The sequence below is a fragment of the Thunnus thynnus genome, chromosome 20, assembly GCF_963924715.1.
Source record: "Thunnus thynnus chromosome 20, fThuThy2.1, whole genome shotgun sequence".
NCBI lineage: Eukaryota > Metazoa > Chordata > Actinopteri > Scombriformes > Scombridae > Thunnus > Thunnus thynnus.
Window position 1 is genome coordinate 10,712,467 of NC_089536.1, and position 24,697 is coordinate 10,737,163.

The 24,697-nt window shown below is 43.9% G+C and overlaps 1 protein-coding gene across 8 annotated transcripts in view; it reads left to right on the forward strand.

Annotated features, from left to right (window-relative positions):
• ctbp2l (C-terminal binding protein 2, like) overlaps positions 1-24,697 on the forward strand; it is a 106,591-nt gene that overhangs the window by 47,494 nt on the left and 34,400 nt on the right. For 3 of the 8 annotated variants that reach the window (XM_067576772.1, XM_067576771.1, XM_067576773.1), the window contains one exon: positions 3,859-4,077. In XM_067576772.1, the coding sequence (XP_067432873.1) occupies positions 4,008-4,077 (70 nt within the window). In that variant the 5' untranslated portion in view covers positions 3,859-4,007. Of the gene's footprint in view, positions 1-3,858; positions 4,078-12,692; positions 14,518-17,193; positions 17,249-24,697 lie in introns of those variants that run through there. The other 5 variants (XM_067576777.1, XM_067576774.1, XM_067576769.1 and 2 more) reach the window with 3 other exon arrangements.

A 24,697-nucleotide genomic window follows, 5' to 3' on the forward strand; every position in this document is an offset into this window, starting at 1 on the left:
TTCCAAAGCCCAAGATGATGTTCTTTGATTAGCTTAGCTTAGCATAAATACTAAGCAGGGGGAAACAGATAGCCAAAAGTAAAAATATCTGCCTACCAGCAGCTCTACAATGTAGTAATTAACACGCTATATCTTGTTTGTTAAATATGTACAAAAAGCGAAGTGTAAAAACGATAAGTTGTGGTTTTACGAGCAGTCATGCGCTGGACTATTTCTTCTATTTTGTTACTCCTAGCCTTAGCTAAGCCTTAGCCTTTAAGCTAAGCGTCTCTAGAATCCATCAGTCTCTTCCTCTAACTCTCAGCAGGAAAGCAGATTAAAGTATTTCCCAAAATGTTGAAAATATTCCTTGAACAATAATAATTACCAATTTGTTGAGTCGAGCATTTTCTGTCACTAACCCATGTATCTAGTAACGAGTCGGCTAATCATTTAAACGCTAACTGAAACCACTCCTTTGTGTGTATTTGTCTCTATCCACGGTGCTTGTACTCAAATTCCCCCACTGGTCGACTACCCTTCCCCCACCTAAGCGGACAGTACTCGGACAGTGATCTTTGTGTGTTGCTGACATTGAGGAGAGTTTGTGGACTGTGATTGTGCTCACAGTGGAGCCGTCCTTGGGAGACAGAGCCGGCCGTCACAGATATGGATTCCTACATTTAATGTCTCGGCCTCTCACGCACAAATGTTTCTCTTTCAATGAGCTGTGGCCCCGCAGACAGGGAGTTTTATCGATCATCTGACTTTTAATGCCTCTTAAATATTAAGATTCATGTATAAGACCTTTGTGTTTGGATTGAGATTGCAAAATCCCTGCCTAAATACTCTTTCAGACCCTTCACTGGCTTCACTGCCGGCATTGTTTCAGTTTTTCTTTTGCAGAGAAATAGTGCCCAGTTTCATACATTTTTAAGAAAAGGATGGGGGGTTCATGCTTGGCTGTATTTTTAAAAAGTCACAGAGGGAGGTTTTTTCTTATGTTTGGGACTACTCTGCTTGTAGTTGGCTGAGGAAACGAGTGCAGGAGAAAAAGCGGGGGAAAAGAGAGAAAAAGGGGTATAAGAATCGGGGATGGTTTGGCCTCTGTGTGGATCTCGTTAGCCTCTGTGGGTGCTCTTTTTTTTCCCCCACTTCCCTCCCTCTCTGTCACTCTCACTCTCTATGCCACACACACATGCACACGCACACACACACAAGTGGTCGGCCCTGGAAGAGAGCCCGGTGATTGATGACTCTGTGAGAGAGACCTCAGAGGCAGCAGTACTACAGAGAGATGGACAGATGAAAAGAGAGGAGGAGGGACGGAAAGAAGAACTGAAATAATTCAAGAAATGGGGAGAGGCCTTCCAGCAGCCAGTCAACATACTGGAGCCAGACTGCTGCCTTGGAAAGAAACCCTGGAGGTGACCCGTTGTGTGTGTGTGGCCTCCTCATGCAAAAAAAATCTTCTCTGAGTACAGAAAACACTGTAAATACAGAGATTTCTTATAAAAACGCAGTTAAAGGTGCCCTGTGGGGTTTTTCTTGTAAACAAACTAGTTATTTTTCATATTCAGTGTTTCTCACCAAAACGTGTTGTGTTTATCCTTGAGGTCTATGCATTGCCTTTCTCATAAAACATTTGAAAAGACATTTTATTTCATTGTTTACATCTGTGTTTGCTAGCTCGCAGTCTTCTCCTTCCTCTGCCTTTTGTGCGCGCTACCGCCACCAACTGTTAAACAGCAGAATAACGTGAACCTGGCAACAGGAACGTGTATTTCATCACCCTCGCGCACTCGCGTGCGCGTCCAACAAAATAGGGACCTGCTCGTAAAAACATTGCTCGACAGGGTTTTGGCAGTCTGATAAAATATTTTGGCTTGACGCAAATTAATTGTCTTGATAACATAGCCCATATCAGACCACATTTCTAGCATTTCTGCTCATTTAACAAGCTTCAATGATGGCCCGGTATGAACATTTGTCTTAGACCTTAAATGCTTGTCTGGAATGTCTAACTTTGGTCTTAGGTTGTGGGGTGCACGCTCTGCCTGCTGTACTCTGAATGTTGACGGTACAAAATGTTTTTCAATCATAGACATGTCCTTCCCAGTATGCGCATGTCCACCTACCTTTCACCCGAGGCAACAACGTCACTCCCCATCACTGTCAAAAGTCATTAAATGAAGTGAAATGGACAACACGGATTGAGACAAGAATGACTGAACAGCTGATGTCTAACATACAACAGATATTACTCAGACAGTTTTTGAGGGTTTTACCTTAAGGTGCTGTAAACTGGTTCGTGTATTTTCCCACTGTGATGGATCTGTATGGTCCCATATGTGGAAAAGATGTCCTGATAATGTCACATTTTGCAAATACCCACACTGTGGCCCTGAGCTCCAGACCTAACCAGCCAATTCTGACAGATTACACTGACTGCTGAGGATAAGGCCGACTCACATCCACTTTAAACTCTTAACCTTCTAGCCTCCCCTCCTTTTTTTTTTTCTTCTATATTCCGACTACAATGAACTGATGAAGACTTCAAGTAATGATTTTGTCCTGATGGTTTCTGGCAGAAAGAAACGTCTCTGTGGTCTCAGCACTTTCTGAGAGGAAAGGCGCCTCTGGCTCTAGTTTTGGACGAGCATGATGTGGCATTTGAGTTTTCAGTGCCACATTTAATCCCTGTTGTGTTGCAATAATTATACTCTGATTCACTGAGATGCTGATCTTTGCTGTACTCTGTGCACTGCCAGTGAAGAAATGCATACAGAGCTCGGTGCTCTGTTTTCTCTCTAACAAAGATGCATTTGTACATATAATTGCCTGCGTGTCTACGAGTGATACTGAATTGAAGGCTTTGTCGAGTAACATTTTTAGCCTGCTCAAATTTTTAAACTTCTCTAAAACTGGTGAAATCTGAAATAGGAAGTGTACAGTCATAAATGTGGTTAAAATAAGGTTTCTTGAGATGCAGGGGCAGAGCAGGTGAGCAAGGATGGGGGTTATAAATTGCACAGTTAGAAATTCATTTTTGCAGTCGGAATATCCTGAGCTCAGAGGAGAAAGAGGGATGTGATGAATTGACACTATATTGTATAAAGGTACAAGTGAGATAGTGTGCTCCTCTCTGAGTAGATTTTAACTACCCTCTATTGGCTTGAATGTGTCATTACATGACAGCCGGTCAACCTTCAGGTGCAGCACATCAGCTCAAGAGCTCAGTTTTGTCAGATGATAAATCATCCCCTCACAAGTTCTTTTAAGCTTCTTTTTCATTCGCTCAGATCCACTTTTGTCAGATGAATAAGTATTGCCATGCTTGCTTTGTTTTGAATGGCTTTGAGGGGAGAGGGAAGAGGTGGGGAGGGAGGGAGGGAAAACGTAGATTGCCATTTGTCTGAGTCAAGATAACTCAAATGTCACTGCGATCAATAAGAAATGTGAGTAGTGACAACTTAGATGGAGCTGCAGATGAGTGCTTGTCAGTGAAAGAAAACACACTTAAAACAGGAGAAAAGTGGAGCTTTTAGAGCATGGAAGCTTTGTCACTTTTGGAGCAAATGGGGCACTTTGTCACCAACAGTGTGTTTGTATGTGTGTGTGTGTGTGTGTGTGTGTGTGAGAGAGTCACTGATTTTCTGTATATCTATTGCCTGCAGCTTCCCAGGCTCTTTGTGAGCGAGAGGCTGAGTGACTTTGTAGTCAAGGACTCTTTAATGCCTTCCCGTGTCAGAGTTTTTTTGTGCTTGTACATCAATAATGTGTATACAGTATATATATATATAAAATATATATGTGTGCATGTGTGTGTCAGCATTGTGTTCAACCAGGTTGTTCTGCGCTTGTGTGTCTTTCTCGCAGGTGTATGTGCCGAGGCGGTATGCCCCGGGGAATAGTGCCGACAGTGCACTAGGAGTCTGAACCTTGTCAGTATTTGTGGCTGAGGAGGAGAGGTCCCCTGACGTGCCAAGCCGTGCCGTGCCGTCCTGCGCCGTGCTGTGTTTGACGCCATGTCCCTGACTGACAAACACAAAGTGAAGAGACAGCGGCTGGACCGCATCTGTGAAGGTAAAAGAATGTGTGAGTCTGTCCTAAACTTTTTTTATCTATCACTCATTCTCGCAATACAGCAAGTGTATTTTCCATTATGTACACAAGAAGGGCTCCACAGTTGATCTTATAATTTTTTTCAATCATGATGTTGGATTTCATAGTTAATTAAACTTGATATTGATGCTTGTGTTTTGAGCTCCAGTGCATCAAATCAAGAGTTATCTCTTCACATGTAAGTTGTCTGATAAACTTTAGAAATAAAATGTGGGATTATTATGAGGATTAAAAGGAATAATTGTTGTAGTTGTGCTTGTTGTTGTGAAAGATTTTAAGGGTTGTCCATTTGAAGCAACTTTTTTAAATTGTAAAGTGTTTTTTTGTCAGTAAAGCTATTTTGTTTGCAAAGACTGAGAAAACAGGAAACCAGTTATGCACCGATTTGGTGATTTGCAGGCAACTAAATATGTACTGTAGGTTTAAACTGGCCTCAGACCTTCTAAGTTACATATAACTGTTGTTTCAACAGCGTTTCAATGACTACAGTCTATAAAATGTCTGTCAATATATAGTCACTGAAGTGGTATTGAAACAACAGTGTTTATGTAACCTTCACGTCTACAAAATGTTCAGTTTTTCCACCAAATTCAGTTTTAATCCAGACCAAAACCATGCTTACTGTAACTGTACAAACAAGCTTCATTTAGCTTGATATTGCAAAATAAATCCTCACTATTCTTGCTTTGTTCTTTTATTTCCCCTTATCGACATTACTCAGGAGCAATATGTCCAGCCAGCCAACCATCCTTATTGTTATTAGCACAACCCTGAGACCTATTGATGATCAATACTTATTGATTGCTATAATTTTCTCCTGGCACACAGCACATGTCAGATACCACAGTAACCAGTGTATAAATGTTGACCTCAGCAGCAAACAGTCATCTGGCGGATGTAAATGAGATTACTGCTTTACTGTGGCCTCTCTGTGAGCCGCTGTTTGTTTGTGTAGGAGTGTCTGCTGTGTGACTTATGGTTATGAAGAATCTCTATAAACATCTCAAGTTAGATTACCAGAGGGGATTGAACGCTCTCTATCCTGTCACGCCTGTTTGGAAGCAGACAATTTTACACCATGAACTGCGGTGATTATTAGACTTTTAGGTTGTGGATTAGAGAGCGCTGGTGTTGTACTGAAGGGTCTGAACATAGAACAGGAGCCCCCTACTGCACACATAGCTGCAAAGTCAGCCCAGGCAACCAGGAATATAAGTCTTCGTGTGGGTGTATAAACTGTGTCTGAAGCCTTGTGGATGTGCATTTTTAAACCCACTTGTTTGACTTTGCCCGGTGTGTGTGTGTGTGTGTAAGTGTGTGTTTGTGTGTGTCTGTCAGACTGTGTCCTGAGGTAAAATCATTTCCTCTCGGCTGTCTGTGTCCCCGAGAGGCTTGTTAAGCTGCTGGGCCCTCCTGGAGCCAGCGCAGGGAGAGGCAGACATGACTGCAGTGCTGGAAAATGAAGCTAGACGCACCATTACCCCCAGTGCCAGCATATTTGTTTTGCAGCATGATGTAAGCACCTCAGCGTTGTGCGCATGAAATGAAGGACATATGCCGAGCATCCTGTGACAGCCCGTAGTTAGGCCAAAGAAACCAAATCTGAGGGTTTTTTTTTTTATCCTTTCTACTGCTGTAGAAAAGTGATTGCGTTCAATTTTTCATCCAAAGAAGGTGATTTTTTAAAGCTTTTGCATTAGGAGAATACAATGCAGTAAAATTGTAACTAATTGTTCTCTGTGGATGAAATTTGGCTTTGAATTTAACCACAGAGTGTGAGTTTTTAAAAAAAACACACTTTATTATTCAGCAATAAGCTGTAACAAGGATTTTAAAAATAGAGTCCAAAAGCTAGCCACAAAAAAAAAAAGTCTTTGGGTATTTCTTTTCCCACATTTTAAAAAATCTTTTCACTTTTCAATCATATCTTGTGCAAATTCTTTCAATCACGATGGCATAATGCTGTTTTATATGTATGTAATCCTGGTGGTGAATACTAAATTCATTTAATTTAGAGCTGCAACTAACTATTATTTTCATTTTCCATTAATCTGTCCAATTTTCTCAATTAGTCGATGTCTTAAAATGGCTTGTTTTGTCTAACAGTCTAAAATGTTGAGATATTCAATTAACTGTCATATATAAATGAGGAAAAACAGCCAATCTTCACCTTTTGAGAAGCTGGAACCTCCAAATATTCGGTTAATCGACTAATCACTGCAGCTCTAACTTAACTTCAATTCATATTCTTTTGCCTAAAACAGACAAATTATAGCCTAAAAAACATTATATTCAGCCTTAAAAAGCCCCACATGTGGAATATATGTGTAATTGTAGAATGTAAACTTCTCATCAGGGTATTAAACCCCCATAATTCCCATAAATACAGAAGAAATGTGTCCATATCATCTTATAATAAATGTATGCACAATTAATGTTTAACACTAGTCATTGTGCTCCACTGGTGTGCACTACATTACAAAACTCTTCACATGTTCAATACAAAAACATAAATGACTCTGTTATCACAATTTATATAGAATCAGGACAACAGAACTAGAACATATCATCATAATATGATTCCACTGAAAGTCGATTAACGATATTGAATAATCGCTCAGCCCTAGAGGAGAATCATAAAAGCAGTCATATTTCATAGCACAGGTGGAATCGTTCATTGGTGGAAATCCTTCCTGATTAGAGCTGCCGTCTACATCCAGCTGTTGCATTCGTGTGAATCAGACAGCTGAGGTAGTTAGTCATTCCTGAGGGAACAACAGTTAGTCTGCTCTGCTGGGCATGAGCTCAAAGCCCACAAGAGACGCACAGAGAGACGGTAACAGGTGTTGCTGTGATGCATGCAGAGCTACTTCATGGAGAGCGTACCTGCTGACGTTCCTTCTCTCACACACACACGCACGTACGCGCACATACGCACACACACACACACGCGCTCTCTCATACGCTGGCTCTCCAGATGGCCATCATACAGGATCAGTGAATCAGTCCTCTGGCGGCCATTGTGAGGGCGTATAGAAAAAAAAAAAACAAAAAAAAAAAAAACAGCTTGTGATTTGTGATTTGTTCATGAGCCAATGACCAGGCAAAGTTGTCCCACTGATTGCATGTAGCAGCGTGATAAGGCTGCCATGGCGATTGTCTCCGCGCAAGGAGAAAACACACATGAAGCAAAGCTCTGTTTTTTTTTTTTTTTTCCCTCACACGCAGGTAAAATCCTCACAAGGCCCATTTGGCTACTGTCAGAAGTAACTCATCTTAATCCAGGTTCACACTTCAACCAGGCCTGCAGTTGGCAAACAGATACAGACCAGATGAAGCCGTGATTCGCGCCGTCTCTTCTCAATCTCTTTGAAGAGAAAATCTGGAGCGTTCCCTTTTTTAAAAAAAAACGTCTGCTGAGACCACACTCTTTCTGCATTGTCCAACAGAGCCTTCACCTTTTGTTTCTATTGTTTTGCTGACACTGAAAAACAACTCTCGTCCCGTCCAAAACAGTTTCCAACATTATGCAAGGTGTAAATTGTAGTTTTTTTTCATAATAAACCATTGCCCAGATTGTCCATTCTGGGATGCATGTTTTACATTTGGATCTGAAATGCAGTATCTAAGGAAACCCGGTGGCTAGATGACAAGGCTGATTAAGCCATTAAAGTGCTTGATATGTATTTAGCATAATCTGCCCTGTCTGCAAATAAGGAGGCAGGGAGCTGGTTGCGACTGTTTTTATCAAAAGCTGCTAGTTAGCTCAATCAAAGCAGCTGCTGGGAAGCATCAGCTTTAATTCAGTGTTATTAGGAATAGAGAGGAGCTTTCTCTCTCGCTCTCTCTCTCACTCTTTCTCTCGTTCTGTCTCTCTCAGGGGCGAAGAGATTCATTTCTGTCATCTGAAGAGATGAGGAGTGATCTGCCGTGGCCCATGTTTCTCCCAGCCTCAGGTCCTTTCATGTTCTCAGCTTAATTTGAGCTGAACCAATGTTTATCATTCTGCAGCAACTGGGCCGAGTGGCTGGGAGGGAGGACAGTTGCTTGTAGACTGCAGTACCGTTTTCCCCTCTGGGTTAGATTAGAGCCGCTCTAATCTAGTTAGATAATGTTTTAATCAACATCTGCATTTTATTAATGTTGTGTTACATGATGCCACTTTATGGTTGCATAATTAGAAATATAATTTAGCCGTGTTAGTTGCAGAACAAAACACAAAAGTAGTTCAGCTGCCGATTGTTTTCTTTCTAGTGATGCTAATGTTTGCTTATGAGTGATACGTTGAGGATAAACAATATGACTTAATGTTGATTGACTGAACAAATATCTAAACATGCAACCAGCTGTTAGGCTATTCTTACCAGCTTACTTGGTCAGAACTGAGAGAAAAGGAGAATCTAATTACACAGATAAGGAAAATTCTGGTGCCGCATGATGACTGAGAGCTATATACTGTGGGTTTTTTTTTTTTTTTTTTAATTTATCAGATTTGATAAAGCTCTCTTTAAATAGTCAGGTGTCCATTGTTCTGCCCATGTCTCGTCTGTCTATGCTTTGAGCAGGGTTTGTTTATTTTTTGTGCCTAGCACAAGTGAGTGGTGAGTTAATGATTTGTGCTCATGTGAAAAATAAAGGCTGGGTATCAAGCCTAGAATTGAAATAAATTACTGACTGCAATGCATCCATAGCATTGAAAGCTGTTATGTGAGGAACGGTGACATCAAACCCTTGGTCATCCTCAAGCGCAAGAATTTTAAACAGTATTTTATTTTAGTATTTTATAAGGATTATGTACTTGAGTTAACATTAAACAGTGATGAATTAGAGGTTGGACTTAGTTTTTCGATGAAAAAGAGGCAGCACAGTCTCCAGGTTCTGTAAAAGAAAAAGTGAGAGAGGACATACCAGCCTTTGTAAACCATTAACACCACAGGGGATGTACTTAAGCGCCGTATTAGATTTTTAGAGTTCAGTGTGTGGGTACGTTTACTCTCCACTAAACCTCTGCAACACAGTCGTAAAATATTCTAAAAGTGTTCTTTCGTTTAACGACAGTCTTTTCATCAGTGACGTGGAGGCAAATTGCATTTTCTGTTCCATCCTTTCTTCTCTCTCTCTCTCTCTCTCTCTCTCTCTCTCTCTGTCACTCTTCTTCCCTCCCTCTTCTCTCACTCAGCTGCAGACTCTTAGTCTCTCCAAAAAGCAAGCGGGCTGTCGTCTCTCCCTTCTGTCTGCCCCATCTGTGATGCAGTATGGGCCACTGGCTTGATAATGATAGGCAGGCGGAGCGTGGGGCTGCGCACGAAGCAAAGAGGGAACAAACCAACCCGCTAAAATGGAAGACAAAAACTCTAATCAGTTGCCTCACCAACTCTACCAGAGGTCTCGCCCCGATGATAAAAGGTTTGCAGTAGCGGCTCATGCTCTGCCCCACGTTCCACCCACCGCTAAAATGGAAGACAAAAACTCTAATCAGTTGCCTCAACCAAGTCTACCAGAGGTCTCGCCCTGATGATATAAGGTTCGCAGTAGCGGCTCACGCTCTGCCCCACGATCCTCCCACCCATGCAAATGTGTGACATGCTGCGCCATACACCACAGAGATGCGAGGTGGTAAAGAGGCGGAGGACCGCATTTTGATAACACAGCAGATGTGAACCCTCCGAAAGCCATTGGACCAGAATTGGTACCATGTGTTTTTCTCTCCTCATCGCCCCTCCTTCCTCTCTGTACTTGTGTTAGAACAAGAAAAGGCCCAGAGGCTCGTTAAAACTTTAATATACTGTACAATCACAGTAATTGAGTAGAATTTTCAAGTTCTTCCAGTCATGGTTTTAATTTATGAAGTCCCTATGAAAGTTTAATGGATCAGCAGTTGTAGAGTCGCAGCTATCTAAATCATTCTGCAGCTATCTCTGCCTGTGCTGCCTGCCAAGTCCTGCCGTTAGCGTCCTGTGCCCTAGAAAGATGGCCAGATTGCTCCAAAGGCATGACTGTTGCTGGACGTCTGTTCAACACATTGTACCTAGAGGTCTTTCGCAGAGCCGCACAATTGGCTGTGAGCTAGAAAGCCGAGTATTGGCATCAGTTCTGATGCTGTTGACCAAATATCCACTGTGTAAGTTTGGGGTTTCTTTTCCTGTATTGTATTATTCATGCTAGCAAGTACAGGGTCCCTGTTGCATGATGAGTGTAATATAGCATGCTCACTTAATTATGGAGCAGCTCTCATGAGAGGCATATCAGAGGATGCAGACAAGATGAATTTGGTACCCTGGTTTCTGTTGCTTATGAATTGTGGGGAATGTAGCAATTTGCATGGCAGGAGATATGATATACCATATCCGTGTTGCGGTTTTAGCAACACTAGCCCGACCATACTTGAGATGTTTATTATTGTTATTAATATTTTGTCAGGAAGCGGGGATCTGAGTGACACACGGCCCTGGAAGGGGCTTATTAAAAGAAGTTATTGTCTGCGATAGCTGGAGAGAGATACAACACAGTGATTAATGGTGTGTTTTACAGCTGACAAAAAAGCGCAGGGGGACTCAGACCTGGGAGGACAGCACTGAGAAATCACTGCAAAGAAATTGCTAGGTATGCTCTACCTCTAACGAAAAAAAAAAAAACATCCTTCAGATGTGCATCATCCTGGACCGCTAAGGGCCGTAGGGAAAATGAAACTTTTGTATTTTTTTCCTTGTTGGTTTTGACCTACTTAATCTTCTCCAAATCATTCCAATCTGTTGTTTTTTATATTCTATCATATTATATCATGATTGCATCACTAAAGCTCTAAAATGAAAACAAGCTGGTTATAGCATTTTCCTCTCTGACTTGACAGGTAGTGGGACAACATAAAGAGACACAGTACTATAGCAGTCTCTGTCACTCCTAAATAAATTTAGCCCATCTCTGTCACGCTGTCTCTGTGTCTCAGCTTCAGGAGCATCCAGATGATGTCCCTGGCAACTTGCCGCACAAGCTCTCCTTTTAAACCCCTGTTGCCTATTTCAAAGAGAAATAAAGTAGAGAATAGAAACAGGCTGGTAGCCATCTAGATGTCACAGTCCAGTGCAGTCCAATCAAATCCCCTGTCTCGTCCTATCCCACGCTGTCTGTCTTAAAGGTGAAGTCAAAGCTGCCAGCCTTCTGCCTTATCAGCTTTTTTCCCATCGCACACTTATCAAAGCTCCCTTTTCTTCTCCTCCTGCCGCTGTTTTTTTTTTTTTGTTTTGTTTACATTGCTCTTGTCACGGCAAGTAAACACCAGCAGTTATCTCTCTGATGGCAACATCTCAGATAAGCCACATCTGCTCTGTTGTACATCTGGTGTATGTAGTTGCAAAGTGCAAGCTCCGTGAGGGGAAATAAGACTCAACTGGTAAAGGTGCAGTTCATGATGATTCAAGTTTTCTAAAGCAAACTCTGATTTGAAACAAAACAGTAAGTTGATTAATTGATTAACAGGAGATTAATCAACAACAATACTGACAATTTGTTATTTATTTCATTTCATTTTATTTCATTTTATCTATCAAGCAACAATTCTAAACATTAGCTGCTTCCAGCTTCTCAAATATGAGGACTTGCTGTTGTATGAGTGTATGCATATATGTGAATCTGTACTTCCCCAGTAGAGGAGGCTGTGCGTTCTCCACGCTTCAACTGGAGCATCTCCTGGCCTCCCTCTAGTAGCTACTGGGTTAACCCCTCAGTAGTACATCTGTGTCCAGCCTTCACAACCCCCCCCCCCTCCTCTTCTCTCCAGGGACACGTTACAGCAAGCAGTCCCCAACCTCCCAAATCCCTCAGGGGAGGATCCATTCACGCCCAGAGGGATGCAGGCTGCAGGCCAGTGGAGAGTTAGCAATAACCACTAAGCACAGTAAACACTGTAGCTTTACACTCTGTGAACACATCCAGAGGCATCAGTAGTGTGCTGGCTGTGTACACTATCTGGTTCAAGTGATGTCACAGGGGGCAGTGGATTTAAGTAGGTTTTAGTTTGACGCTAATCCCCTTGTGGTGAACACTGTGGACGAGAGGACTGTCCCTGCCAATGGCGTACATCAACCCCATTGGATTAGTGCGTCTCGTCCCCTCCTCCATTCTGCCGGCATTGTCCGGCATGTGTTTTTACCCCGATTTCTTGAACCTCAGTCTTAGTTTGGAAAGTAAGCCTGATGCCCAGCACAAGCATGAACCCTGCTGTTGAGTGGAGTAGAGCCTCGTCCTAAAGGTGTGTTTTTTTTTCTCTCTGCATGTGTGTGTGTGTGTGTGTGTGTGTGTGTATTCTTTCTATGTGTTTACCATGTTGTGCCTCTCTCTCCATGGATTTCTAATGTTTCCAGGGCTGAATTATTTAGATGGCTGCCAGCAGGGAGCTACATGATAGCACAAACTTAAAGGGCAGGGGAGGGGGGCTCTTCAACTGCAGATCAGGTAAAGGGTGCTTCACCTTTTCCCCTCTCCTCTTTACTCCTCCCTCTTTGATGGGGGTGAGTGTAACTGGAGAGTCGAAACACAACACCCAGGTCTATTTTACACTTTTATAGCTGTCCCCTTTATTGTCTTCACCGATGCCTAACTCAAGTGAGCAGTCGCATTTCGGTGGCTCTCTGGGCCAGCGTGGTCCTGAATGGACTGAAGGCCAGAACGACGGTGCCGCGAGTCGCTGTCACTACTGTGGCGTCATTGCGACACGTAGGAATTCTTTGGCGCTGGGCGGGGGAGACGGTGAAGTGTGGTTTCACCATCACCCAGATCTTGGTGAGAAACAGGATCCAGTCCCCCAGTCCTCCCTGTACAGGCAGATCCAGCAACATGGGCAGCAGCTACTGAGGAAGAACTCTGTGCCCGATTTGAGCAGCAACCTCTACCTCAGGCAAGTGATGGCAGGCCGGGCCTCTGCACCACTTCAGGATTATTACCAGGCTGATGCTCCCCTATCTAGTCAGCCACCTGAAGAGTCTAGGTTTTATAGGGATAACCAGCACCTGCTCACCAGATCAGCCTCGCATTATGGGCCCAGCGCTGGGGGGGGGAGGCCTACATGGGATCAAGGACAAGCCAGGGCCACACCTTCTGTGTTTGCCTCTGTTTCTACACCTACCCTTCCGCCTCCTCCCCCTCCCCCTCCTCCCCCGCCTCCTCCGCCACCTCCTCCCCCTCCCGTTCATGAGCTGAGCCGTTTGTACAAGGAAACTCTGGGATCTAAGATGATCCCAGACGTCCAGCGTATTGGTGGCAGCTCTCCTTGTCCTGCCGTGTACGGGGTTCAGCCCCCTCTTCCTATTTACGCTACCGAGCCACCATCTCTCTCTGCTCGCCAAGCTTATAATAATATCAACAGCTTGTCCCTGGACCCCCGCCAGCCAGCTGCCACCAGTTCAGTGGTGGACCCAGCTTCTCAGGGAATGGACGGAGCTCTCCCAAGGGCGTATGGAGCTGTTGCTTCCCAGAGGCTGCCTTATGACCCAAACTATGACCCCAGCTCAGCCATGGTGGCTGCCACAGCTGGAATGACCTCCAACCTGCCTCCTCACCATCCCAGTGCTGCAGACCCCAAAAGGATGGTGGACCCTGCCTTCTTGGCTTTCTTGCGAGCTGAGGGCTTGGCTGAGAGCACTATCACGCTCCTGCTGCAACATGGCTTTGACTCCTCCGCCATGCTGGGGATGATGGAGGACCACGATGTCCGCTCTGTGGCTCCTAACTTGGCCCAGGCCCGTGTCCTGTCACGTGTGGTGCTTGGTTGCAAGACAGGTGGGACAGCACCACGTACCCGATCCAACAGCTTCACTCATCGCAATGACCTCTACATGCAGCCACAGGGCTTGAGCATGGACCCCAACCTGATGCAGCAACCCCCTACCACCATCCAAACTGTGTCACCCAGGATGGGCGAGTTTCTTGGAAGAAGACCCAGCAGCGCACCATCCCAACACCTTTTGGAGACCACTACCTATCCAGGAGCACGGCCCCTGGCAACTGGAGCTTTCCCAGTCAGCCCTGGAGGATATAGCAATGCTGTGACTCAGGGAAGACCCTTCTCCTTGTACAATGCCCACACCGGCCTTGCCATGTCTGCTCTTGGACAACAGCCTCCACCAGCCCCAGGCACCCCTGGAGCGGCGCCCAAAACCTTCTCTGGTTCCTACTCCCCCATGGAGCTGATGAAGAGAGCCCCCAACCTTCCCCCAGCATCGCCAGTAGCGGCATCAAGCCCCCTACACAGCCCTCAACTTCTCCGGAAAGGGATCAATGCTGCTCCTGAGAGTACCATTGTTCCCGTCTCTTCTTCCTCCACTCTCCAAGCGCAGAACCTTAACAACACCAAGATGGTAGGACGCCGCACTGGTCCACCTGTCATAGTCTCAACCATGGCCACCACACCTGACACAAGTAAAGTTAAACCTCACCTTTCTCACTCATTTCTTCAACCCCTCTCCCTTTATTCTCTGTCCTTGTGTCACTCAAACCTTTCTAATGAGTGCTGTCAATTTGTGTTCTAAAGGTATTGATAGTAATCTTGTTTCCTAAATATGTTTTGTAATAGATTAAATGCATAGTGAGATTTAATTCTGTAGTCAGTTTTATTCAGATGAAATATAAGATTTATTTTTGGCATAGTTAAAAAGATCAGACAGTCTTTTTGAATGGAGGAGTAGCATGTATGATGCATCTGACAAGTTAAGCAGCTTTGCTCTGAGAGGTCTTTTTTTTTTTTTTTTTAAATTACGCAACTATTTATACATGTATTGCAACAGAGTTGTGTCATTTGCCGGAGGGAATCCTGTCTCATCACCAACTTGAAACATTTCTTATGAGCAGCACTCCAGTTATCGAGGTCAACATTTTTCGGTCTTTTTCTTTCACTTACTGTAGTTTATTGGTCAGTCGTTTTGAAGTGTGGTTTTGAGTTTGTTTTTGGAGCTCCACCTTGATATTTCACGTTGTCTTGTTCTTGGTTTGTTCACTAGTTGTGGTGGATATTTAGTAATAAACATTGGCGAGCACTGCAAACAATTTGACAAAAACCCCTTGTCAAGTACGGGATGGTATGTATATGTTTAACATTTTTATACATGACTGAGTTAGTAAATGTCAAACACACATAAACATCCGGCTTGTCTCTTGTACATAAAAAATATATTTCCTTGATGCAGAGTTGCTGTCATTCTATTTTACACTGTACTCTCTCTTAATCAGGGGCTTAACTGCCTCAAATCCAATTACACTAATTGGATATATTGTTGTATAGACTATAATAGGTAAATGTTTTTATAGACACCCTGTTGTCTGTTTGTAATTCTGGTTGCATTACAGTAAAGCTGTAAAGTTGTTCATTTATTTGTTTGTTCGCCATATCTATATATCAGACAGTAGGTACGTGGAACAGAAATTTCCTCTCTACTTGTTCAAACTAAAAGGTTATTTGAAAGTAAATGTCCTCTTCTCTGTGCTGTTTTCACTTGCTTGCCAAAATTTTCCAAAAATCCCGCGGTTGAAGCAGTAAATGGGAGATGAAGATGATGAACAATCAACTTACACATTTATAGAGAGAGCCATGAAAGAAATTATGTGCTTCACCTTTGAAGGTCTTGTAAATGTGCTGCTGTAAACAACTATGACAAGACCAAACTTGTCTTTTTTTTTGTTTGTTTTCTACAATGTTGTTTTCATATTAACCACATATTCCTGTGAATATATTTGTTGTTCATCTTCAGTGACCTCGCAGAACACATAATTATGTAGATTTTTTTTTTTGCGGAACTTGTTTGTCTCATACGAGGTTAATACAAGTAGTGTGGCAGCTTTTTATGTTCTGTTTACCATGAATTCTCCAGAGTGGTATCATCGCGGCTTATTTTTGTACATAAAGGACTTCATTCCTCCTTTTAACAAGTTGATATATTTCCCTGCTGATGAGAGCTGATGAGCTTAGGGAAGAATTACATCTTTTAACCTTGCTTTCAGCCAGTAACCCTGTATCCTGCCTGCCTCTCTAATGGGTCTGTGGGCTGCTGCACTTGTTATAGAGTAATGACTTTTATGAAGTGGCTTCCCATGTGTTGTCAAGGAAATAAGAAGCGAGGTGCGAGATCCAGAGGAGGGGGGAAGGAGCTATGGGGGAAGCAGGGGTGGGAAGTCCCTTTTTCAAGCTTGATGCAAATATACACTGTTTTCGAAAGTCACAATAGCCATTTGCCCCCCCCCCCCACCCCCCTCCCACAAATACACTTTTAGCACAACAAACTAATTTGCATGTAGCTGACATTTGTTGCTTCAGTAACTTCATCTGATAATGGGCAGCCCTTGCTGACGATCGCATACTTCTTAATTGTGTGTTGCTAGGCAACGTAGGTTTCGGTGGTAATCAGAGATAGATAATCTTCACATTTAAGGAAAGGGGAAAAGTGAAGCCCTGCATGCGGTGTTGCACATTTATTTTGTGCACTTATTACCCTTTTTTTTGAGTACCCATTTGCAGTTTGGAGCTGGAGAAAATTGAGTGAAAATAATAAGATGTTGCTGGGCACTTAATGAAAACATTTCTCTTACTTACTTTCCCTCTCTCTCTCTCTCTCTCTTTTTCTGAGCAGTGTACATCTCAAGAGATTGCTTCTCATTTTTTTGTGCAAAGGCTCTTGTACACTAGTGAAGAGCCTCTCTTATTGCATGCATGGTGTTTTATGTTCAAACATGCATATTGATGAAAGGTTGACACGCTATTCCTTTTGCACGTACTGAATAAATTGGTAGCTCTTCCAATACAAACCAGTCTTCTTTTTATCATCTTACATCAAAGTGTATATTTGCGCATAGTCGTCGAAGGCGTCCACATTTCCATGTTGTTGAATTCTTATTTATTCTCAAAGCAGAGTTTTGAAAGCAAAGACGTGAAGGTGTAAATGTAAAAAGGTGCAGGTGGGAGGGCCCTGCTGGTGTACTCCTCTCCGCTGGGCGCTGTGTTGGTTGGCTAAAGCCGTAAGTAGTGTTAATAATGGCATTAAACGGTTGAGTCGAGCTTAGTTGCAACAGTTCCCCTTCCAACCAAAGTAGGGAGAGCTCCTTGCAGCGCTCGCATTGGCCATGGAGTTGTCTGTCAGTGGCATCCCACAGAGCGGCACAGGTGGGTAAACCAAACTTCAATGTCACGTGAAGCGGGATAGCCACCCTGCTTGCTACTAGAGACGTAATTGGCTTGTAGCCTGCATTGTGTGCGTGCTCAGTAGATTAACTAAGGTGGACATTTGCATGTTGCAACACACGCCGGCACGTGGTTTCCTTGTGGAGATAATCCACAGAACATCTTCAGCTGTACTTTTCTAGGCTGGAGAATTAGGAAGGCTGTGTGGGGATGGTGGTGATGTGTTTGGGGGGGGGAGGGGCTTGTAGCTTACACAATGGAGGGGGAACAGAAATTGGCAACAGTCCCTTGTAGCCATATGGGATATGTCAGTTGACATATTCACCTGTATAAGTCTGTTCTCATGGTGACACTGCCCAGGTTGTATTCGTTGCTTCCTGAGAGGTTAGGCAAAACATGGCAGATCCTTTTTTTTTTTTTTTTTTTTTTTTCCCTCTCTTTGACAGGAAGCCATCACTGTTGCGGCTGACAGTTATGTAACCTTCCAGTGCATGGCTCCCGTGGGGGCCTGAATGGGATTTTAATTTCCCTGCCTGAATTTGGAAGGACATCCACGAGGATGCATGCCTAATGTGCTCTCAGCTGTCCTTGGCTAAACTGCTTTGTTCAGGTGTCTGACATTGATTTCAGTGTGCACTTCTGCCTGTTTTCCACTGGCTAATCGGAAAGAAAACATTCCCTGTGTGTCGGTGTGGCCTTAGACTTTGTTTCTGGACTCGCCTGTATTTTTTGTGTGTGTGTATCAGAGACAAGGCAGCGTCCTTCTTCCTGTGCAGTTTTGATTGTGTGAGGGCAAAGTGCTTCAATTTAGGACACATCTCCAAAGTTTTTGTGTCTTTTAATATATGGATGATTCACAATGACTGCTGCTGCCCCCCCCCCCTCCCCACTATACTATCACACATACACACAGACCCCAGATGTCATGTCCCTCTCTCAGCAGCAGGAAGTGTTTGTGTTCATCTGAGGCCAGCTGGATGTGACAGAGCTGACAGCAGGACATGAGGACAAGACCTTAAGTTTCCTTTATCTGTCTCTTTCTTCCTTTGAACTGCCCCTTTATGTTGTTTGTATCCTGAATGTCATTGGTTTGACTCTTCTCCAGCACATAGGATTTGAAATTAAACCATGAGTAAGAGTTTTAAATGCTGACTCTCAGCTCGAAGGGTGTTTTCACTTCAATAGTGGGTGAACAGTGTAGGACTCATGGCCTTTGTTATATATATATTCCCCCAATTTTAGAACAATGTGGCAGGACAATGATCCTGAACATAAAGACAATGCAACTAAGGAGTTTTTAATGGCCAGAGAGTCCATTATCTGACCTCAAAAGTTATCTGACCTCAATCCAACTGATCATGTGTTTCTGACAGTGGGTTATAGACTTCAGACAGTCATTGACTTCTTATCAAATGTCAATTATGATGACTTTAAACTTCCCCAATTATCTTTTGTCACCTAAAATCGTTGGATTGTATATAAAAAATGGCTACAGGTCCTACACAGTTCATCTGATATGGATATAAACGCTCCCATAAAAAAGCTGAAAGTCAGCACTTTAACAGTCATTTTTTTAATCTAAAATCCAATGTGCTGGAGTACAGAGCCAACACAACACACAATGTATCACTATCTTAATACTTCCTGACTGCGCTGTATATTGATCCCTTCCTTACTTGTTGTTGTTGATGCAGTAATGGGTTATTGTAGAGGGCCAAAGGCTTATGTTACCTGCCTGGGAATAGGCTGAGAATTAAAGTGGGGGAAATCCTACTGGCCATCTGTGTGTGTGTGTGTGTGTGTGACTGCTAGCATGGATATGTGTGTGTTTGTGTGTGCGGATGTTACTATACAGGCATCACGTGTCAGTGGGAGTCTGTGTCATCCTCACTAATCCCACTGATATGAATGAGTGGAGACAGACAGGAGGTTTTGGCTCACATGTTATCGGCCGGGCGTTATTACAGGGAATGTAACTGTATAATAGTCAGTCTCCGCTGCTCTTGTATTAATATTGTGTGTGTGCATGCAGATGAGCAGCGTAAGAATCGTAGCCCTTCGTTTACATAGCCCCCAGGTTTAGAGGACAGAATATGATCAGACAAGTTAACAAAAACTCGCATCATATTTAATATTTGGTCTCGGTTTTGCTGTCAGTGACTGTTTTGAAATCTCTGAACCACAGATATCAGCAAACACTCAGTTCCCTTGTTGCGGGTTTTTTGTGCCCTCAGTCTGGTCTTCAGCAAGTGAAACAAATTATCAGCTAAGATGAGATCATGAGACTGTCTTGGTCTGTCACTCCACTGTGTGGCCATTAAAAAAAAAACTTAATGGACGCCTTGTCTGTATGTTTAGGGTCATTGTTCTGGTGCATTGTCCAAAAAAATACCATGGGTATGTTTGCACCATGTGTGCGTAAACACTCTTCAAATTAAAGAAGAGTTGTGTGCAATGTGCGTAAATCCAAAACTATGAAAAACTTTCTTCCTCCTCTGTAAAGACGGTGCTGTTAAATGGTCACTATTCACCTCTAGATTCTCTCAGTCTTATCTGTGCACAGTCCTTCTGTCATGTGTCTCCAGTTTCCCGAGAACCTGGTAAATATTACATGAACTATCTGCTGCTCCATCTCCACTCAGCCTCTGTATTGTTTGTGTCCCTGGGGAAATATGGCCAGGAAAATATTTTTTTCCACTGCAGTAGTTTTTTCTCAGAAAAAAAAAAAAAAAAAAAAACAAGTGAAAGAGAAAAAAAAAAAAAGTGTTGTCGAGCCCCATCGCCTCTCACTCGCCACCCCTCACCCCTCCCTTGCTCTTTTCTCATGGTTGATCTTTCCAAACCATCGGTTGCGTTCACAGAGGGATTAATGGTTTCTGCGAAGCCAGCCAACCCATGGAGGGAACGGAGCCTTCGAGCGAATGAGGAACAGCTGGTCTCCCCCTGCTTGTGACAGCTTGAGTGTTTGAGTTTGTGTGTGTGCACGTTAGTGGCAGCTGACCTCTGCGCAGGGTCAGAAGTACCGTTCCCCCGTCCAAAATCGGGCCTAAAGTCTGGACCTAGACATTTTACTCTCAGCTACTGTAGCAGCTGCTATTGTCTAATATTGATTGATACTGTCAGTGGGTCTTGACTTTTCATTCAATCATATAGGTTTTTAATTATTTGTGGGTCATATCATAAGCAAGTTTCCATTAGTTTGCTATGGACAACTTTTGTGAACCTAAAAATTCTGAAGAACTGGTAAGTGCAGATCCTTAAAATGATTTTATTTCATAAATCTAGATTCACACTGAAGGATCTGAAACATAATTTAACTTTTTTTTTTTTTGAATTTGAGATTTGAAACAGCCCCAAAATGCACTGGAAAAAAAAAATCTTAAATTCAAATTGAAGGAAGGAGCTGCTACTTATGAATTTTTTAGTCAAATATTTCAGATTGCATAGTGATGACTGGAGGCCAGCTGATTGGAATTTAGCTGCCGTCACACTGGTCCCCGCATGCTCCTCCACAGGCCTAAAGGTCACTGCTAAGCGCTAACGGGGAGATGAGAAGTGTGTGTGTGTGTGTGTGTTTGTGTGTTTACGTGCCTGAGTGAGTGTGTGTGTGAGACATATTATGAGTTGTGAGAAGAATCTCCCGGCTATTTCGGGGGAGATTGCATTATCATGTTTATTCTACCATTCTCCCCATCCCTTGGCTGTTTTGTTTACAGGATTGGTACGATGTGTGTTCACTGCTTACGCCGAAAGAATGGCAGCACTTTGATATAATCTCCCCAATTATCTGTCGTCAATTCTGCTGTATATTATTCCTCTCTCCGCGGCAGCTGGGGAGGAGATTGGTTTTGTGCATATCGAACGGCAACAGCTGCATCCACTAAAACAGACAACTACCTCAGCACACCTCCCCAGTCTGGCTTTTTTTTTTTTTTTTTTGTCTCCCTCCCCCTCTTTCTCTCTCACTCAGTGGTGGGCAGGTCACCCTGAATTATTCATCAGTGTGAAATGAAAAAGCTCATGGATATTGAATATCCCTTCTGAAGTGGTGGCCAACCTTGTGTTTTTTTTTTTTTTCTTTCTTTCTTTCTCTTCTTCTTTTTTTTTTTTTTTTTTTTGCCGCTGAAAAGAGTAAAGAGCGGCAGATCTCATTGCCAGGGTATTTCAAAGGTTAACCGATTACTTTACCTCACGCACATATTTACTTTCTTCATGGTCTGTGGCCAGCGAAAGAGGGGGCGGGTGGAGGGAGACGGGGAAAACAGAGAGGATGAAGAAAAAAAAAGATTGAAGAAGAGAGGAGATGAAAAGAAAGTGGAACAGTCATCTTTGTTCCTGTGGATATTTTTCTCCTGGATGAACTTGTTCCTCTGACCACCACAGTGGGCTACCTCTGCAGCAGCTGATTCGCTAACCTTTCTTTTCGTGCGTTGTGAGGCTTGTTCCTCCCTGGAACGAGTGCGCCTGTGGTCGGTTGCGGTCGTCCCGATCGACCGGTTGCCCCCCACCCCCCCCCTCACATGAGGCCCACTGTGTTCGTCCATTGTCCTCCTGCCTAGTCTTTTGTCCTGCGGTTTGATCTGCGGCTCGCACTGCAAATCAATGCTACTGGTTGCCATTCATTCAGCTCAGCAGCCAACAAACACAGCGGGGACTCTCAGAACATGTCCCATGTGAAAACATATAAAATGAGCAGCAGGGATAAAGGGGAGAAATTCTTGATGCTGCTGAGCTCTTTTTTTTTTGTTTTATTACATCTTAAGGACATTTTTGCCATGATTGGAATATTTCTGCCTCCACCATTTGCTAGCATTAGTGTTTTTATTTACCTAACAAGCTATCTGAATGCAGTTTCCTTGAAGGACAAATACTTAAAAGAGCCTCCTGTATGCCAGAGAGCACATGCTAAGATATTAATAAAATAAATAAAAACTACTCAAGAGGCGAGCCCCCTCCTCCTCTGTGTTGTATGTTGTACATGCTAATAGGACATGGAGTGTTTTATTCATTCAATAATATCTAAGAGAACAGCACAGCGCTGACCCTGCGTCGCACTCATCGGCCATTATGTTACCACTACCCTGTACCCTTTTCAGTCATTACAGTCCATTTTCCTCCATTCCCAATTTCTACTGCAGCATAGACAATTACCCAGGAATCCTTTTAAGAGTATTCCCAAGCCGTACAAAGACCAAATGCGCCTGCAGGAAGCAGCCAGGGGTTTAACTGGCTAACCTTTTCCAAAACTATTCTTAACAGAGTCGTAATGACTGACAATTGGAGTTGGGAGTGCTATTTTATTTTCCTATGAATAAAACAAGTCGAATTATTTGTCTTCCAGGAAACGTCTTTTTTTAAGGTCTGCATTCCTTTTTCGCTTATTTGAGAACATCCTGTTACATGAAGGTAATTGCACTTCAGCTTTAGTGAAACGCATCGGCCGATGACATACAGGAAGCGGGGCGGCGACGGTGTAGCTCGGAGGTGTCAGGTGTCCCAGGTGTCGTATCGTGTGACCGGTTACAGTGAGTTTCGGAGGGAAGGGGGGGTATGATGAGTCATCGGGAAGGGGTCTTTGCTACCGGAGGAAGTGTGAAATATCATCTGCCGCGGTGTAGAGAGGTGGATGCGAGAGGTGTGTGGGAGTTTCCAGAGGGTGAGGGAGATGAAGAGACGAGGGGGGGGGGATTTTTGATGATGAAAATGGCTGTAACTCTTAAGCAAAGTGAGCTTTAAAAGGCTGTAAGTGGACACCTTATAGTATCTGATGGCTGACTCCTGGTTGACAAGACCTCGCGACCCTGGTGTATTTATCGTAATGGAGCACAGCTGGGCTACAGCTTTGATGGGTTAATAGCCATGTGACAGCTTCAGGGGGGGAAAAGCAGGAGGTATTTTGTGTGTGTGTGTATGGTGTGCGTTTTATTTACTCGTGCAAGCAGGGGCCACACTTGGGAGGGTGGGACTCTCTCTGCTGCATCTCCACTCTCTCTCTGCCAGGCCAGATGGCTCCTGTCACTGAAAGAGGAGGAGGAGCGATGGAAGGAAAAAGGGGGGGAGAAGGAGGGAGTTACGAGTCGCCCTTAACAGCGCCAGAGTGGCCCGTCCCCAGAGCCACCACATCTGGAGACCACCTGCAGCTGGCTCAACCCGCTTCCTCCATCCTCGTCCCTTCCCCTCTTGCACACGTTCACTCTCTCAATCTGTTTTTCCAAAAAAAGGGGGGAGGAGGTGGAGGTGGAGGCGGTGGCAGTGGCGTGTTTGGTCAGGCTCTGATTTGTGCCCATATTTCAGCAACTTTAGCGTGTCTCTGTTGTGGGAGGAGGAGGAGGCACAGGAGGGAGTGAGTGAAAGAGGGATGGGAGGAGGAGGCAGCGGTGGCATGAAAGCGTAGCAAAATATCATTTTATTTTATGACTGCACCAGCCTCAGACATTTGTGGCTTTTGTATTTGTTATATTTCTTTTTTTATTCCTCCCCAAGTAAAAAGGCAGTGAGAATGTTCGCTTTTCTTCCCCTCGCTGTTGCTGCAACTGATCCAGAGGCCACAGGGGGGCTGTTCCTGCCTAGAAAATAAAGCCTGCCTGCCCTCCTTGGCTCCCCCCAAATAAAATACACTCATTTGCATTCCCATGCTATAATTTAGCCCTCCTCTCTCTCTCTCTCTCTCTCTCTCTCTCTCGCTTTCTCTTTCACTATCTCTCTGTCCCTCATCCCTACATCTTTTCAGCCCTGGTCCTTGCGGTTCCGCAGGGAATGGATCGTGCGAGAGGAAGAGAGGCGGGGAGGCAGAGAAAACAAAAGCAGAGAGGCAGTGTTGACTCAGGGTTGTTATCTGGACCGCTGTTAAGGGGGTGGGGGCTCTTGTGTGTGTGTGTGTGTGTGTGTCTGCGTGCATGTCTGGAGGCTGGGGTGGGGGGGGGGTTATTTATCCTGGCTGCTGCAGCCACGGCAGGTGCGTCTCAGTGGATAAACCTGGGCCTCCTAAATAAATATTCACCACGGGGAAATTAACTTGGCGTCACCAAAAACTACATTACTACCGCTCTCTTTTCCTCCCTCTCTCTTTCCCGCCTCTTCTCATACAGAGAATGTCCCTCCAGTCCACTGAGGATCAGCCATCTTGCTCCCAAATCCCAAAAAGAAGTGTCACTGAGTACAAAGGACAAGAATAATCTCAGAGGATTTATGGCTGTTTTTTATGGAGAGAAAGGGGATGAACCTGTTATCTGTGTGTATCTATGTTATACAGACACTGTATGTTAAGAGGAGCAACTCCCCTGATATTTCGGTGGGATACACTCGCAGTTTGTTCCCTCGGAGGTTTTAGCTCTCAGACTAAGTTGCTGAGCAAACAAACATGACCTTTGGCTATGATTACATTGCATCATTCATTCCCTGCGCATGAGGTGTGGAGTGGGTAGAAATTGT